The sequence below is a fragment of the Sorex araneus genome, chromosome X (assembly GCF_027595985.1).
Source record: "Sorex araneus isolate mSorAra2 chromosome X, mSorAra2.pri, whole genome shotgun sequence".
NCBI lineage: Eukaryota > Metazoa > Chordata > Mammalia > Eulipotyphla > Soricidae > Sorex > Sorex araneus.
In genome coordinates this window covers 159,908,681-159,925,688 of record NC_073313.1, presented here as the reverse complement: position 1 = coordinate 159,925,688, position 17,008 = coordinate 159,908,681, and the positions used below count along the sequence as shown (strand labels likewise).

Here is a 17,008-nt window from a genome sequence, read left to right as displayed (position 1 = left end):
CCACCCCGGTCCCGACCGACCTGCGACAGGCCTGGGAGCAGACGGCGCCGGGGACACGGACGCTGTTATTCATGTATTTTGAACCCATGTGCACAGACGCACCGTAAATATGTCTGGAGCGTGCGTGATGCGTGTGGAGCTGTGTGCGCATATCAATGACCGCTAAGGCAGCAGCAGGGCCGCGGGGAGCCTGCCCGGAGCCACTTTGGCGTTTTCCGTCTCCGTTGGCGTCCCTGGGCTGTGGGAAGGCGTGGCCAGGCCAGGGGTACGGCCGGGGGCCTGGCCGGAGGTCCAGAAGCAAAGGACCCTTCCCGGTCCTGGGGGGGGGGCAGGGGAGCGGCAGCTTGACGGGCAGGAGGCGCTGGCCGGGCCCGGGGGACAAGGCAGTGCTCACGGCATCGGACCTGACACTGATCCGGGTACCCCTGCCCTGCCCGAGCACTGCCAGGGCCAGCCCCGCCCCCCAACTGCCTGGGAATGACCGAGGGCAGCCACAGCACCAGTAGGGCCCGTGTGGTCAGTCAAAAGTCGCATTGTCTGAGCATCACCTGGGACTCTCCCTGAGCACTGTTTAGGAGCACCCCAACCAGACGGGAAGCCCTGGCCAGCTCAGGGGGCGCTGGATGTAGCTTGGGGAGGAAGCGAGTGGCCCCTGGCACTAGGGCCTGTGCTCAGCTGGGCCGGGAGGCGAGCGGCGGTGGGGGGGGACCCAGGGCCCAAACCCGAAGGCGTTTGCTTGGGTGCGCTCTCGGCGTGGACCGTGCTCCTAAGGCCATCCTCCCGCGCGTAGGCCCGACTCGGTTTGCGGGCCGCGGGGAGAAGCAACGGCCCGAGTGACGCCGAGGTGGGTGCCGGTCACCCTCGGCTCTGGACGCCGCTGGACCCGGCTCCCCCGTCTGAGCCCGGAGCCCCTCTCGAGTCTGCCTGGCCGGTCTCCCGGGAAGGTGCCCGCAGACGGTGACCCCCAGGTCCTCCCGGGGGTCCTGAGTCGTGGGGAGCCTGCTGGGGGGCCGACCCGTCCTGCTGGTGGGAAACCACCAGTAACTTTCGGTGCCGGAGAGCAGACGGGGCGGGGCCCGGCCGGGAGGGTGCCTGCAACCCTGGGGGTCCCGCCCCACGAGAGCCCCCGCGGAGACACCGCAGGAGGAACCCGAGGGTCTGGCGTGAGGGCACGTGCCAGGAGGACAAGCCCCAGGCTTGCCCAGGAACAGGGCACAGCCACGTCACAGTCACTTGCTGGAAACCCGCTGCCTCGGGCCCAGCAATTGCTGGTGACACGTGAGGCCGCTCGTCATGGGACCCAGCCACAGGCCTGGGGTGGGGCGGAAGGTGAGTGGACAGACCGCGCTGGCACTTCCCCTTGAAAATGCTGTTTTAAAGTTCCACGTGATCGCGTGAACACACACACATGTGCACACACATGTGCACACAGACCACACACACATGTATGTATACACACATTCATACATAAATGCATGCACACAGATGCATGCATTCACACATGCACACACAAACACACTACACACATATGCACACAAAAATATGCACATACATGCACACAAACACACATGCATTCACTCACATGCACACATAGCACACATGCACACACATGCAAACACTACACACACACACAAAACACATGCACACACATGTCCACAAAAACACATGCACACACGTGCACACACATGTGCACGCATACACACACGTGCACACATGCATACCCCCTTCGGCTCCTCTGCAGAAACCGCACGCACACAGGCGTTGATTCTGACTCCGGCCTGGCTGGGGACTCAGCCCCGCCCCAGGCACCTGCCTTATGCTCAGGGCCGCCCAGGCCACCAGGAACGTTTCTCAGAACGCAGTGACCCACCCCCAGGGGGCGCACCTGCTCCTGGTGTCACTTCCCAGGGAAGCCCCACCGGGACGGCTGGAGCGGCCAAGGGGGGCAGCGCCTGGCTGGGGGTCTCGGTGAGGGCTGACACGGCTGCACCGAACCCGCCTGTCCCACGTGCAGGCGGCCATGGGTCTGTCTACACTACCCCACCATGCATGCGGGCGCTGGGTCTATCTACACTATCTCGCCCTCTGCACACAGCAGAGCTGGACTTGGTCTACACCTCTCACTCCCGGGGAAGGGAAACAGTTGTGTCTACACCGTCTACCCTCTGCACGCTGGGAACTGGATCCTGTCTAGACCATCTCCTCCCTGCACACTGGGGAAGTGGATTAAATCTATCCGCTGGGCCTGTGCCTGCTGGGAACAGGATGGAGGCGGCGGCTGAGTTACTCCCGGCCCCTCAGGCAAAAGCTGGAATGGCGGCGCCCGCCGCGGGGAGGAAGCCACAGCCACCCCGTGCACCCGGGCGTGTTCTGGAATAATCCACACGAGTGGGAAGAGGGTCGGTGTGACAGACCAGCACGTGTTGGGGTCCAAGGTAACACGGACCCCCGGGAATGCCCGGAACGAGACATGTCACCCTGCTGTGACCTTGCGTGCTTCCAGGTGCCGCTGACGGCCAAGCTGATGAGCTTCTCAGTCAGCCGCACCCTTGGACCAAACCAACATGGGTGACGTGGGCGTCACTGCCAGCTGGGCCCACACTGACGTAACGAGGAACCTTCAGACTTTCCCTCAAAAAACCAGAAAACCCCATGCTTCTAAAGGCACAGGAGTATGAAGACAGAAGACGTGAACACACGCGTGCACATGTACATGCACACACCATACACGCACACACACGTACACACATGCCACACACACATGTGCGCACGTATACAAAGCACACACATACACATGCACACAGCACACGCACACGTATACATACAAGTACACATGTGCACATGCACACTCATGTACACACATGTATACACATACACGCACTTGTGTACATACACACACTGCACCTTTACAAGGGTCACAGGGCCGGGGGCTGTGGCCAGCATTTCCTGAGGGACCCAACTCAGGATCTCACATCCACGAGGCACGTGCCCCCCTCTCGGCCCCGTTTGGGGCCCCCCTGCTGACGGACACTGAGGACGAGGCACCGTCCACGTGTGGAAATAAACGTGCCCCCGGCAGTGGTGGCGGCGACAGTCCAGCCAGACGCTTGCAAGCCTGGGGGGCGACTTCTGACGGGCTGAAGTGTGGGCACAGCGGGCGGGATGTCCCGGCACCCGGGGACGACCCCGCGGCAGTGGGCCGAGGTCACGGCGGCCTCGGGGCACCCAAAGGCCCCGCTCGGGGCCTCGCCGCGTCTCAGCAGAGGTCACGACCCCGACTGGCCTGTTTCCTTGGCGATGCGAGACGTGTCCCCCCGACGGGGGAACAGAGCCTCCCTGGACCCCCTCGACCCCCTCAAATCTCGGGGGGGGCGGGGTGGCGGACTGACCGGCCGAGTTGGGCGTGGAGGGCGAGTTGGCCTGGCTGCCGTGCGCGGACACGTTGGTGGCCGTGACGGCCGTCTTGGCGGCGTAGATGTTCGCCTCCTCCTGGAACTTGCCGATGTTCTTTTTGTACCGGATTCGCTTATTCCCGAACCAGTTTGATACCTGGGCCGGGGCGGGAGAGAGGAGAAGGCGGTTAGCGCCCCTCGGCCGGGCCGTCTGGGAGTCCGGAGCCCACGGCAGGGGGGGATTCCAGGGGGACGGGGTGGGGGGCCGGACCCCAGTGGGATGAGGTTGGGCTGGAGCCATAGCACAGCGGGGAGAGCGTTTGCCTTCAACGTGGCCGACCCGGGTTCGATTCCTCCGCCCCTCTCGGAGAGCCCGGCCAGCTACCGAGAGGATCCCGCCCGCACGGCAGAGCCTGGCAAGCTCCCCATGGCGTATTCGAGATGCCAAACACAGTCACAACAAGTCTCACCGTGGAGACGTGACTGGCACCCGCTCGAGCAGATCGATGAGCAATGGGACGACAGTGCTACAGCACTACAGTACAGGTGGGGGAGGTTCCAGGGGGCTCTTCCTGCCTGACGCATACTCCGGGGACCACACAAGGCGCCCAGGACCCTCGGGGACAGGCCAGTGCCTTCCCCCGCACCCTCTCTCCGGCCCCACTCTTATCACACCACGAGCAGACCCTGCAGACAGAGCCACCCAGCAGGAGGGGGCCCAAGACGAGACCCGGACCCTCCTCCCAGAGCTGAGTCTGGCCCGGACTAGATTCTTCTGCTTATTTATTTATTTGTTGATTTATTTTTTTGTGGTTTCTGGGCTACCCCAGCGATGCTCAGGGCTGACTCCTGGCTCTTCCCTCAGGGGTGACTCACCTGGCAGGGCCGGGGAGGCCAAGGGTGGAACCCAGGCCGCTGTCCTTGCCGGGAGGGACCGCTACCTTTGGTGGCTTTGCAGGAAAAGCTCAGGGCAGGAGGGGGGTCACTGAGCCGGGAGGGGATGGCCCCCCTGCCCCCCCCCCCAACCCGCCGAGGGTCAGCTGGGCACGGGGAGAGGTGGATGGAGCCGTCTTGGCTCTGATCCACAAGGGTCAGACCAGCAGCGTCTGTGTGGTCTCTGCAGGGGATGGGACACGGGGGGGGGGGGGGCGCGGCCCTCACCTGGGACACGGTGATGCCGCACTTCTTGGCTAGCTCCTCTTTGGCCTCCTCACTGGGGTAGGGGTTGCTGAGGTGAGAGTAGAAATACTCGTTCAGGATCTCGGTCGCCTGCTTGTTGAAGTTCCGCCTCTTCCGCCTTCGGAGAGAGAAGCGACACTCAGAGGGGAGGGAAGCGACACTCAGAGGGGAGGGAAGCGACATTCAGCCTCGTGCGGGGTGGGCGGGCAGGAGGGGGTCCCCGCAGAAGGGGGCCGGGGCGGTGCCTTCTCGAGGGGGCCCCAGGGAGGGAGGCTGGGGGTCACACTGGCTATGGAGATACAGGCATGACCACACATGGCGGGGGTGGGGGGGAGAAAGGGAGGCTGTTTCTAGAAGGTTCTAGAAGGTTCCGGCACTGGTCTGAAGCCTCCACATTATTCTCATTCTCAGGGTGGGGGCTGTCAGCGGTGCTCAGGGCTGCCCCCGCCCCTAAATCAGGCACTGAAGCCCAAGGCCATCGGTCAGGCCGTTCCTTACAGGCCAGAGGGGCGCGTGGAGCGGAGCACTGTTTGGGAAGAGGGCCCGGCCCCAGGGGCGCGTCTCTGCCCGTGGAAGGAAGCGCTAATTGAGCTAATTGGGAGAGAAACCGCTCCAGAGCCTCCTCAGAGCCCGGGCCAGGGGGAGTTTAGGGAGCCCGAGAGGGGGCGGGGGGGGAGCCCAGGGCAGGTGCTGGATATGCCGTTCGACCCCCCCAAAATGAGCTCGGGGCACTTCCGCCCTTCCCCGCTGCCGCCCGACGCCCTCGGCATCCACGCGCGGCCCCCCGGCCGGCCGCGAGTCGGGAAACTCAGCAAATATTGTATTTTCAGGGTCCCGCCTGGATTAATTAACACAATGAAGGGCCTGATTTCACCGGATGCACACCATCTGGATGCAGGTACCGGCCGCAGCTGTCCAGAGGAAGCGGCCCGAGCCACTCGCCCCCCCCAGCCCCCCATCCCCCACCCCGCGCCGAGATTTCTGGGTCATCCAGCTGCAGGCGGCGGTGGCTCAGGGCTCGGGGCTGCGCCCCCTCCTGGAGGTTCTTGGGGTCTGGGCCGGGCACGGCAGCTCGAGGCCAGGCATGGGGAGACCCCCCCATTCTGCCCAACACCCCAGGGGGCCAGCCCGCCACCTGATGTTTCAGTTTTATTTTCACTTGGCGGCGCGCGGGGGCTGACTCCTGGCTCTGCCTAGCGGGGTCACTCCTGGTGGGCTCGGCCCTGTGCAAGCCAACGGCCCTAACCCCTGCACCATCTCTCTGGCCCCGGGCATCTGGCTTTTAACTGATGAGAGACGGACGCTGGTTCCATGTTACCCGTGGGCCGTTGCTTCTGAGAGGGGCTGGGCCGGACCCCCGCTAAGCCTTGCAGCTCAGCAGGAGGGTGTTAGGTAGGGGCTTCCAGAGGTGGGTCCAGGCTGGCCGCTGGCCTCCCCCCATCCCCCATGCACTGCTGTTTGCTCTCCAACGGGTGCAGACAAACGCGTGTCACCAGTTTTGGCTTCGGGGCGGCTGTGAGGTCTTGGCCTGTGCTGGCACGCACGGGGGCCTGTGTCCTTTCACAAACACCGAGGGGACTGACACAGGCTAAGTAAGCACCACGGCGAAGGTCTGTGAGCTGAGCCCCGGAGGCCCAGGCAACCCCTCACAGCAGCACAGGGGGAGGGGAGGAGGAGAGAGAAGAGAGAGGAGAGGAGGGAGGGAACAATTGCAGGGAAGGCTGGAGGCAGCGCGGGGTGGGGGTGGGGTGGGGGTGGGGGCGGCCCCCAGCACCCAGCCCCTGATGGGGTGCAGGATCCCGGCCAGAAGGCCTTGGGAGGGGGGCAGGGGGCGCCTCAGCCGTTCCTTTCTCAGCTCGCAGTCTGGGGCCAGCTTTCTCCTTCTCCCTTCATTTTTTTCCTGCCAACATAAATACCAACTCCCGCATGCTAACGAGGGGTTGCCATGGGGATCAAAGGCAGTGCGAGGCCACCGGGCTGCACCCTGGGCCCCGGAAAGGGCTCAGCCGGCGTCCATCCTTGGGGGGGGGTGGGGGGCGCCAAGGGCCCCTGCTTGCCTCGCAGCCCCCATCCCGCAGCTCTGCATCCTGCCTTCTCCCCCCACGCCCCCGACGCCCCCAGGCCCGTGAACCACACACAGGGCATTCGGGAGGGGCGGGGGCAGCCAGGGAACCGCCAGGCCCAGAGCCAAGAGCGGGAACCAGGCGGGAACCAGCGCAGGCAGTGGCCAGTCCTGCCCATACCACTGAGGTCAGGGGCCGTGCCGGGGACGATGGGCCGAGCGTGGACACCGGACGCCGCCTCGTTAGGCTCTGGCCTTGGCTGATGGCTGGTGGACGTGACGCTCTGGGGTCACTCCTGGTGGGGCCCGGGGGGGCCCGAGGCGGGATGCTGGGCACGGCCAGTGTCCACCCGCTGTCCGATCTCTCTGCCCTCTGAGTCCAGGGAACATCCCTCACCCCCCATGGTCCGGCCCTTCTGGGAGAGAGGAGGACGCCGGGGCCCCTCGTGAGAAACAGACTACGCAGCCATGCGGGTGGTCCAGGGCAGCCCCAGAGAGACACACGCCGCCGCGGGGGGGTCAGCCTCACCCCTGCTCCCTGCCCTCACCCCGCCTCAGGCCATGGGCACTGCTTCTCAGGAGGCACCCTCGGGGGAGAACCGGCTCTGGAGGGGGGTCCCGGTGCACTCGGCCTCCCGGTGAGGGAGAGGGACTGGGCCCGGGTCCACTGCCCAGTGGCCAGTGACTGCATCAGTCCCGAGGGGCTGGGGGTGCTTCCTGTGCCCCGAGCCCACGCAACCCACCCCCGCCTTCCCGAGCTGCTGCGCGTTAAGACATCCACCCCCCACCCTGCAGACATGCTTCCTGGGCTTCACGGGAGGGCAGCGCGGGAAGGACACGCCCCTGAGAGGGCTGGGGGCGGAGGTCCCAACGCTGCCCCCACTGGAACGGGGCTTGGAAACTTTGTTCCCTCTCCACACTTCCCAGGGCTGCCGGGCAGAATGGGGTCCTTGGACAGCCCAAGAGGGACAGGGACCAGGGACCCAGGGCCCACAGAGGCTGGGGGCTGACGCTCACACGAGGAGGCGGTAGGTGGGCATTCAGCAATGGGATTGGGGCTCACTGGTGGTGGCGGGACTATCCATGAGGCTGGAAACGGGATCAACCAATGGGAGAGCGGAGTCAGCATCGGGGGCGGGACTATTCATGAGGCTGGAAACGAGGATCAACCAATGGGAGAGTGAAGTCACCACTGGGGGCGGGGGACTCACGGTGGGGGGCGGGGACTATCCAGGAGGCTGGAGGTAGTGATTAACCAATGGGAGAGCAGAGTCAGCACCAGGGGCGGGGACTCAGTCAGGGGCGGGACTATCCAGGAGGCTGGAGGCGGGGATTAACCAATGAGGGAGCAGAGTCACCACTGAAGGAGGGACTCACAGTTGAGGTTGGGGATTAACCAATGGGAGAGCCAGGTCACCACTAGGGGCGGGGACTATCCACAAACTGGGGCAGGGATTAACCAGTGGGAGAGAGGAGTCACCACTGGGGGTGGGAACTCAGAGTTGGGAGCGGGACTATCCACAAGGTATTGGGGGCGGAGACTCAGTTGGTGGCGGGGTCTACCCACAAGGCTGGAGACAGGGACTAGCCAATGGGAGAACAGAGTTACTACTGGGGACGGGGACTCAGGTGGAGCCGGGAACTACCCACAAGGTTGGAGGCGGTGATTAACCAATGGGAAAGCGGTGGCACCCCTTGGATGGGGACTGTCCATGAGGGGATTAACCAATGGGAGAGGGCGTCACCCCTGGGGTGGGCACTACCCGTGAGCGAATTAACCAATGGGAAAGCCGCGTCACCCCTGGGGGCGGGGACTCACAGCCGAGGAAGGGGCCTGCCACCAGGCTGGAGGCGAGGGCTAACCAATGAGGAGAGGCGCCACCACTGGGGGCGGGGCCTCTCTGTGAGGGCCTAACCAATGGGAGCACGGTGCGGCCGCTAGGGGCGGGGACTCACCGCGCGTCCAGGAACCGGGAGCGCAGGATCATGACGGCCTCGCACGTGCTCTGCTTGAGCTGCATCTGGATGGAGCTGAACTTGCGGTGGATGATGCTCACCATCCGCTCGATCTCCTTCGGGGAGATGGGCCGGGTCCGGCTCTGCTCGCGGAGCAGGTTCATCACGTGGGTGGTGAACTCGTTGCAGGCCTGGGGGACGGCGGAGCAGGTCAGGCACCGAGGGACCCGAGGGCTCCCCCTTCCAGCTGTCCCCCTGGTTTCTGTCTTTCCTTTCCCCATTTTGGCCACACCGGGTGGTGCTCAGGGATCCTTCCCGGCGGGGCCCAGAGGACCCTGGGGGTGGGGGGTTTCTGGGGATCGAACCGGGCTCAGCTGTTTACAAGGCAAGTGCTAACCACTGCACCACCTCTCTGGCCCGCCCCAACTCTCACACACGTCCTGGGCCTGCTTTGCACCAGTCCTGTCCCACAGGCGTTTCCTCCCCCTGCAAAACCCCTGCCACATGCCTTTGTCCCCGGTGGCCTGGGCTGGCCGGGGGCAGCGGGAGGGCTGCAGGGAGCCAGGCAGCATCCTTCCCGCCCCACCGCTCACCTGCTCATACTTCTCCAGCTCCGTGTGGTAGATCTGCCGGATCTGCGACAGCTTGGCTCGGTAATCCGAGTGCTCCACCGAGTTGTCCGAGCCGGCTCCGCCGGACGCTGCTGCTGCCGCGGCCGCCGCTGCCGAGCCCCCGCCCTTCTCGGGGCCTGCCACCCCCTCGGCCAGCAGCATGTTGTCGAGGCGCATGAGCTGCGGGTCTGTGGGCTCCTCTTCCTGGGCACCCCGGATGCTCAGCACTGCAGGAAAACACACACACCGGGGCTGGGGCGACGCCAGGCCACGGGACACGCCTCAGGGACTGAATCCACCCCCTGCTGACCGCCTTTTCCCCTTCCCAGGAAAAGAATTTCCTCTTGCATTTCCCATTTCAGAGGCCCCAGCCACGAAGTTTGGATCCCCTGACATGTGACACAAATGGCTTCCGCATGTGGCAATGAGCACCAACGCCTTCATCCCACACTTGTGAACCCACGAACCCACACTCACACCGCACCTACCGCACCTAAACCACACCCGCAACACCTACACCACACACGATGCCATACTTACAACACCCACACACCTAGCCCACAACTACAACACCTAAAACACACATGAAACCACATTTACAACACACACAACACCTAAACCACAGCTACACCAACCACAACGACGCACCTACAATGCTTACATCACTCGTGATACCACTTACAACACACCCACAACACCTACACCACACCTATAATACCTGCACCACACGACAACACAGCTCCAACGCTTAAAACACGCCTGCAGCACCTACAACACATCCACACCCCACGTGCAACACACCTCAGTGTCAGCACCAAGCTACACCGCAGTCCCAGTGTACAGCAGGAGCTGAGGTGCACAGCACCGGGTCATTTTAATAACAGGAGGCCCCGAGTGTCAGCTCAGCCCCTTCCCCTCCTGGATCACGTGCTCCCTGGCCCACCCGGGACCCCGGGTCAGGTGGGGCTGGACAGGGGCAGAACCCATGCAGGGCTTGGACGCCCAGCAGGGGACCAAGTGCTGAGCTCGGGACCCTGGTGGCCGTGGCCGAGAGTAGGAAACGGGAAACAAGAACTGCTGGGGCGCAGCTGGGGGGTCCAGCGAGGGCACGGGGCGCGGGGATCTTGCCCACGTGGGCAGCTGTGGCGGAGACCGGAGCAGACACGGGATAGGGAGCAGCGCAGGGACAGGACCCGGTCATCAGTCAAGGCGAAAGGAGCGGGACCGGTACGTCTTTCCTGTCCAATAAACGATCAATCTTCGAGCTCTGGACGCAAACCTTCCATGCAATTCTCGAGAATTTCCACCAGCGCAGGCAAATCCGCTTCCGTGCTAACGACACCCACACCGCATCGGAATGTGCTTTTAACACCCACAATGCACCCACAGTGCACTTCACCGCACCACGAGGGGCTGTTGACACACTTGCAGCGCACCTACCCCGCCGGGGTGCCCACGCCCATCTCCGTCACACCCACACTGAGCCTAGACGCACCTGTAAGCATCACTTGGCGTTTGAGGCGCTGTGACGTAGACAGGCCCATGTAGCCCCGCCCCTGCTGTGAGTCCCCGCCCTCTGTGGTGATTCCGCTCTCCTATTGGTTAATACCTGCCCCCCAGCTCTGAGTCCCTGCCCCCAGTGGTGATTCCTCTCTCCCATTGGTTAGTCTCTACCTCTGGGCTTTGAATCGTCCCCGCCCCCAATGGTGATCCCGCTCTCCCACTGGTTAGTCTCTGCCAGGCTCGGAATCGTCCCCGCCCCCAGCTGTGAGTCCCCGCCCCCAGTGGTGATTCCGCTCTCCCATTGGCTAATCCCCGCCTAGCGTGGAGCAGAGCAGAAAGATGCGGGGACATGCACCACGGCCAGCGCACGGACCCTCCAAGCCACAGCCTTTACGCCACGCTCAAGTGGAGATGAACAAAACCCCACCAGAGGTGCCAGAACCTGGGCAACAGAGAGAGAGAAGCCGTCCCCTCCCCTCTGACCCTCTCACTTTTTGGGTTTTGGGGTCACACCCAGCGATGCTCAGGGGTTCCTCCTGGCTCTGCACTCAGGAATCACTCCTGGCGGTGCTTGGGGGACCCTATGGGATGCCGGAGATCGAACCCAGTCCGGCCTGTGCAAGGCAAGGGCCCTCCCCACTGTACTATGGCACCAGCTCTGTCTTGGGGTTTTTTTGAGGTCACTCCCGGTGGTGCTCAGGGATTACTTGCTGAGTGCTGGGGAAGTGGGTGTGGGGGTTCACTTCCCTACGGGTGCCAGGCCCAAACCTGGGCTCCCCGCCACAAGGCCTGTGTTCCAACCCTGGCCCCTGGGGGGTGATTCTTAGGGACCGACTCGCCAGATCCCCAACCTCGGACCCTGGGCCTGAGAAACCAGCCCCCACGGGCCGTGCTTTGTACAGAACATGCCGTGTGCTCCGGAGATGCGCCGTCCTCCTTATGGCCCTCCTGGCGCGGCTCCACATGCAGGGGTCTGTCCTCACAGCGTCCCCCTGACCCCACCGGGCCCCTCTGCATTTCTCTTCTCGCCAAACCTTCCCTGCTAATAACCCCGGAGCCGCTGCTCCAGGCCCCAGCAGAGGGCGCTGCTGCGCCTCCACCCAGGGCTGGGCCTGCAGGACGCCGGCTCGGAGGGACCTGCTGGCCCACTTGGCCGCACCGGCCTTGGGAGAGATGGACAGCCAGGGACACAGGACCCAAGGCTGGGCGGAGAGAGGACAGTCGGAGACGGGCGCGTGATCCGGGAGAGGGCTCCACGAGGGACGGCGCCCACTAGGGACACCAGATACACCCCTGCACCCGGCTCGGCTCCTCGCACCCCTGCACCTGGCCTGTCTCCTGGCCTGACTCCCCACACCCCTGCATCTGGCCTGGATCCCCCGCACCTGGCCTGGATCCCCTGCACCCCTGCACCTGGCCCGTCTCCCCAGCACCCTTGTGTCTGGCCTGTCTCCCCGCACCCCTGCACCCAGCCTGTCACCCCTGTACCTGGCCTAGTTCCAGAACCCAGCTCAACTTCCTGTACCCCTGCACCCGGCCGGGTTCCCCGCACCCCTGCACCCGGCCCTGCTCTGTCCCTCCCACTCAAGGGCCCTCTCTGCCCTTGCAGACACCAGCGTGGCTGCACCAAAGACTGCGCACTCGGAAGGCCGCGGCTTCACTGCCCAGTTGGGCCTGCGAAGGGAGATGTGGGTAGAACTTCCCGGCACTAGGCCTGGTCCACGGAGAAGCCCTAGCCGGAAACAGTCTGCAACGCCCAAGCTCAGGGGAAGCAGGCGAAGCCACGGCTCCCACTGGGCAGGAGCTCCACGCCCTTCCCGCCACACGTCCCTCACTGGGCAGCGAGCACCACGCCCTTCCTGCCCCACGTCCCTCATTGGGCAGCGAGCACCACGCCCTTCCCGCCCCGTCTCTTATTGGGCAGTGAGCACCACTCCCTTCCCGCCCCACGTCTCTCATTGGGCAGCGAGCACCACGCCCTTCCCTCTCCACGTCCCTCATTGGGCAGCGAGCACCACGCCCTTCCCGCCCCATGTCTCTCATTGGGCAGCGAGCACCACGTCCTTCCCGCTCCACGTCTCTCATTGGGCAGCGAGCACCACGCCCCTCCCAGCTCCGCCCCTTTCCTTCTGCAAGCTAGGATGTGGCTTTGATGGCTGGGCAGTGGCAGCCACTCTGAAGCAAGTTGGCCTGGGCAATGATTTCTTTGCCAGGGCCAGAGACCAGATGAGCCACTCACGGGAGACAGAGAGAGAGAGAGAGAGAGAGAGAGAGAGAGAGAGAGAAGCTGTGTGTCGGAGAGGCGCTGGTGCTGGGACCTGGGGGTTCCCTTCCATTTGCTTTGGCGGCCTCCCAGCCCCACCTTCGTCGAGTGGTTTTGTTTGTTTGTTTGTTATTTTGGAGAGCGCCGGCGAGAGCTCCAGGAGGCAGAGCCGTTGGCGCTGTTCGAGTGCTACAGAGGAAATTAGAAAGAGGCAGATTTAATAAGTCGAGGCAAGTTGCAGAAAAAGCCGAGGAGCCACAGGGGAGAAGTTCTTCCTGCGGAACAGGGGCGGCTGCACACAGAAATAGGCTGGATCGTTAGCGCGGCCTCCCCTGGGCCCCGGCGGGCGAGGCGGGGCGGGGGTGGTGGGTGACCTGTAAAAGTGTCTGTGCGGCACGAGGGAACCACCCACCGCCTCCAGCCTATGGCTGCAAACCGGAGCCAGGCAGGCAGGAGCGAGGTGGAGATCGGACCAAACCCAGCGCCCCGGCAGCTACCCCAAGGGTGGCAGAGGGGTGGGAGGAGGGACGGAGAGTGAGAGGCCCCTCTGGGTGGCGGCAGTTCCCTGGGGAGGCAGCAGAAGCCCCCAGCACCCTCCCCCCATCCCACCCACATCCCCCACCAACAGGCATGGGGGGGCTGGGGAGAGCGAGACCCACCCAGGGACGAGACAAGAGCACACCCCCACCCCCGACACACAAAACTGCAGCATCCCAGCGAGGTAGGAGGCAATGGAAGCTTCTGGAAGCTGTCCAAGGTGCGCCTTTCCAGCGTGTGGGCTGGCAGGGGAGGCCGAGGGAGCCGGCAGGTCGGAGCCGGGCAGAAACAAAGGCGGGATGGGAGGGGGGCAGGGACGGGGAGACCCAGGCGGGGGCCTCAGGAGGGAGGCGGCACCTCTCTCTCGTCCTCATCTCGGAGCCTGGGCTTGTCCTGGGAGGCAGGGGGGCGGGGGCGGGGGTCGAGAGATGCGGAGGGCCTCTGCAGTGGGGTCCTGGGCGCGGACGCCGGGGCGGGGGGGGGGGTCCCCAGCCTGACTCAGTGGCATCTGGAGCGAGCGGCTGTGGCGGGGTGGGCGGGGGGGGGGGGTGGATTTCCAGGAGATGATGGGAACTGATGGGAAATCATGTACCGCTTAACGCGGCCGGGAGGGTGCTGGCAGCCGCCGGGAAACAGCCCTGGCGCAGATGGGGCCATTAGCGGGGTGGACTGGCCGGCCGCCGCCTGGGCCGTGAGTCCTGGGACCTGGCCAGGGTGGGGGCGGGGGGGGGAGACCCACGCGTCTCACCGTGGGCGCCCCCAGCATCACTGGGGTGGGGGCGGGGCTCAGACCAATACAGGCCCGCCGCCCGCACGCTCTTTCCCTGTGGGGCTCATGGACCCAGCACCAACACCCCGCCCCTCCCCCCCGTGGCCCACCAGAACCCCGAGGATCAGGACCCGATCGTCCCGAATCCCAGCTGCCCGGGCACAAGAGTCCCTTGAGCCACCTGCGAGAAAGTGTTTGTGCCAGGAGGGGTGGGGAGAGGCCGGGGACCGGGGAGGGTGCGGGCAGGGTCGGGGACGGCAGAGCAGCAAGAGGCCAAGGATCTCAAAGGACCGGAGCCACGGCACAGCGGGGAGGGTGTTGGCCTCGCACGTGGCCGACCCGTGTTCCATTCCCAGCATCCCATATAGGGTCCCCCGAGCACCGCCAGGAGTGAGCCCTGAGTGCAGAGCCAGGAGTGAGCCCCAAGCACAGAGCTGGGAGTCAGCCCCCCACTGGAGAGGGGCTGGTGAGTCTCGGGCAGGGGACATTTCCCGGCCCAGCTCTCCTCCTGACCTGCAGAGCCAGTCAGGGGTGCTCCTGCACGCCCCCGTCCCCCGAGTGGGGGGGCTCCCCGCGTCTGGAAGAGATTCCCTCTTCCCGGAAACCTTCCTGGCCGGCCCCCAGCCTCCGCCGGCCTCCAACTGGCACCGAGGCTGCCAGCACACCCTGATGCGAGAGCAAACGGACTCATTTTCAGAGCCCGTAGCGCGAGACCAATTAGCTGATGGCTTCTGCTCTGCCCCCTCCCCCCCCGGGAACCAGCTTTGGGGCCGACCTAGATCAATATTCCTGCTCTGGGCAAAGCCTCTGAAGGGCCCAATTTTGGTTAAAAGGAGGGTTTGCTGGCGGGCTGGAGCGACAGCACAGCGGGGAGGACGTTGGCCTGGCACGCGGCCAACCCGGGTTCAATCCCCGGCATCCCATAGGGTCCCCCGAGCACCGCCAGGAGTGATCCCTGAGTGCAGAGCCAGGAGTCAGCCCTGAGCATCACCGGGTGGGACACAAAAAACAACAAAAAAAAGGGTTTTGCTGAAATTCTATCCGCTCCCGTGGCACTGAACGTGGCTGAACTCTGGGCTTGGCCCAAACCCGCTCTCGGGTCTGGTTCCTGTGACCTCCAGGGTCAAGGTCTGGGCTGCGGCCCCGGGGATGAACTTTTGGGTCCTACACACTGCGGCGAGTCGTAAGCTTTTACCGTAACTGCCAGGGGTGGGTGTGTGTGGGGGGTTAGCCAGGTGGGTCATCACCCTTGGGGAACAGACGGGGACGGGGTTCACTGGACCGACAGCCTCACGGGACGGTGGCCGCACGCGCATGCGCGCTCCCAGTGCCTGGGCCGAGACGGCGCCAGCAGCCAACTTCTCTGAGCATTTACACGGATCCGGGGGTCTGAGGACCCTCCACTGTGGGCCCAAGCCCCTTCCCGCCCTTCACAGGGGCCCCTCAACAAACACCCGCTGGGCCGGGAGGACATTTTGGTTTGTTTTTGGTCCACACACCCGGCGATGCTCAGGGCTGACTTCTGGCTCTGCACTCAGGAATCATCCCTGGCAGTGCTCAGGGGACCCTATGGGATGCCGGGGATCGAACCTGGGTCGGCCACGTACAAGGTCAACGCCCTCCCCGCTGTGCTATCACTCCTGCCTGTGTCTGTCTGTCTTTCTCTCTCTTACCCGGTGATGCTCAGGGCTGACTCCTGGCTCTGCACTCAGGAATCACTCCTGGTGGTGCTCAGGGGACCCTATGGGATGCCAGGGACCGAATCCGGGTCGGCCACGTGCCAGGCCAACGCCCTCCCCACTGTGCTGTTGCTCCAGCCCCCTGTCAGTGCCTCCTGACCCCGGTCTCGTCCCAGGTCACCATCTCCCTCTCTCCCTCCTGGAGCCCCCACCCCCCCCATGCGGAGGAGCTGGGCATCACGGGTCATTTTTCCTGCTGGCTTTGATGGTGGCTATTAACCGCCCGGCCCTGCTCGACATGCCAGCGTTTGCTCCGGCAGCCTCCGAGTACGCCCGTCACATGAGCTGTGTTTAACAGAGGTGTAATAAACGCCAAGGAAGAAATATGACCCAAAATAAAAAAAAAAGAGCTTGTCCCCTGTGTGGCCCGGGTCCCCCGACTCACAACCAGCTGATGGAAACCATCAGCGTTTAACGAAACTTCATTCTTTTCCCTTCTTTTATTTTAAGGGGTCTCTGGGGGGCCCGAGGGAAGCGGCTGAGGAGAAAAGGCAGAGAGAAGGCTGTGAACACCGCGAGCGCGGGGCGGGGAGGGGGGACGGGCGAGAGCTGGAGAGAGACCCGCGGCCGGGCATGGGGTCTGGGGAGGGGGGCAGACGAGGAAGGGGGGAGGGCGCCCCGGCCCCCGATGCACAGACACACATGTGCAAATGCGGGCGCAGGCACAGTACACACACACGTGGGCACACAGCTCGCCCCGACGGTGCCAAGTGACACCCCCGCCTCAGACTGGGCCAAGGCAGCGGGGGCAGGGAGGGCTTCACACCTTGGGGTTTGCAGGGGGAGCCACAGGGGGCCCTTTCAGGGTGTCTGGGAGACGCGCGGACATGCACCTCCGTCGTGCCTGAGCCAGGGAGGGTTTTTTTTTTTGCTTTTTGGGTCACAGCGGAGATGCTCAGAGATTCCTCCTGGCTCTGCACTCAGGAATCCCTCCTGGCGGTGCTCGGGGGACACTATGGGATGCCGGGAATCGAACCCAGGTTGGCTGCGTGCAAGG

General features: G+C 64.4%; 1 protein-coding gene across 3 annotated transcripts in view; it reads right to left on the bottom strand.

Annotated features, from left to right (window-relative positions):
• Positions 1–17,008, bottom strand: part of PBX1 (PBX homeobox 1) — a 139,594-nt gene that overhangs the window by 16,737 nt on the left and 105,849 nt on the right. For all 3 annotated transcript variants that reach the window (XM_004613738.2, XM_004613739.3, XM_055122262.1), the window contains exons 3-6: positions 9,183–9,427; positions 8,590–8,780; positions 4,554–4,689; positions 3,390–3,549 (exon numbers count right to left, since the gene is read on the bottom strand). In XM_004613738.2, coding sequence (XP_004613795.1) covers positions 3,390–3,549; positions 4,554–4,689; positions 8,590–8,780; positions 9,183–9,427 — 732 coding nt within the window. The remainder of the gene's footprint in view (positions 1–3,389; positions 3,550–4,553; positions 4,690–8,589; positions 8,781–9,182; positions 9,428–17,008) is intronic.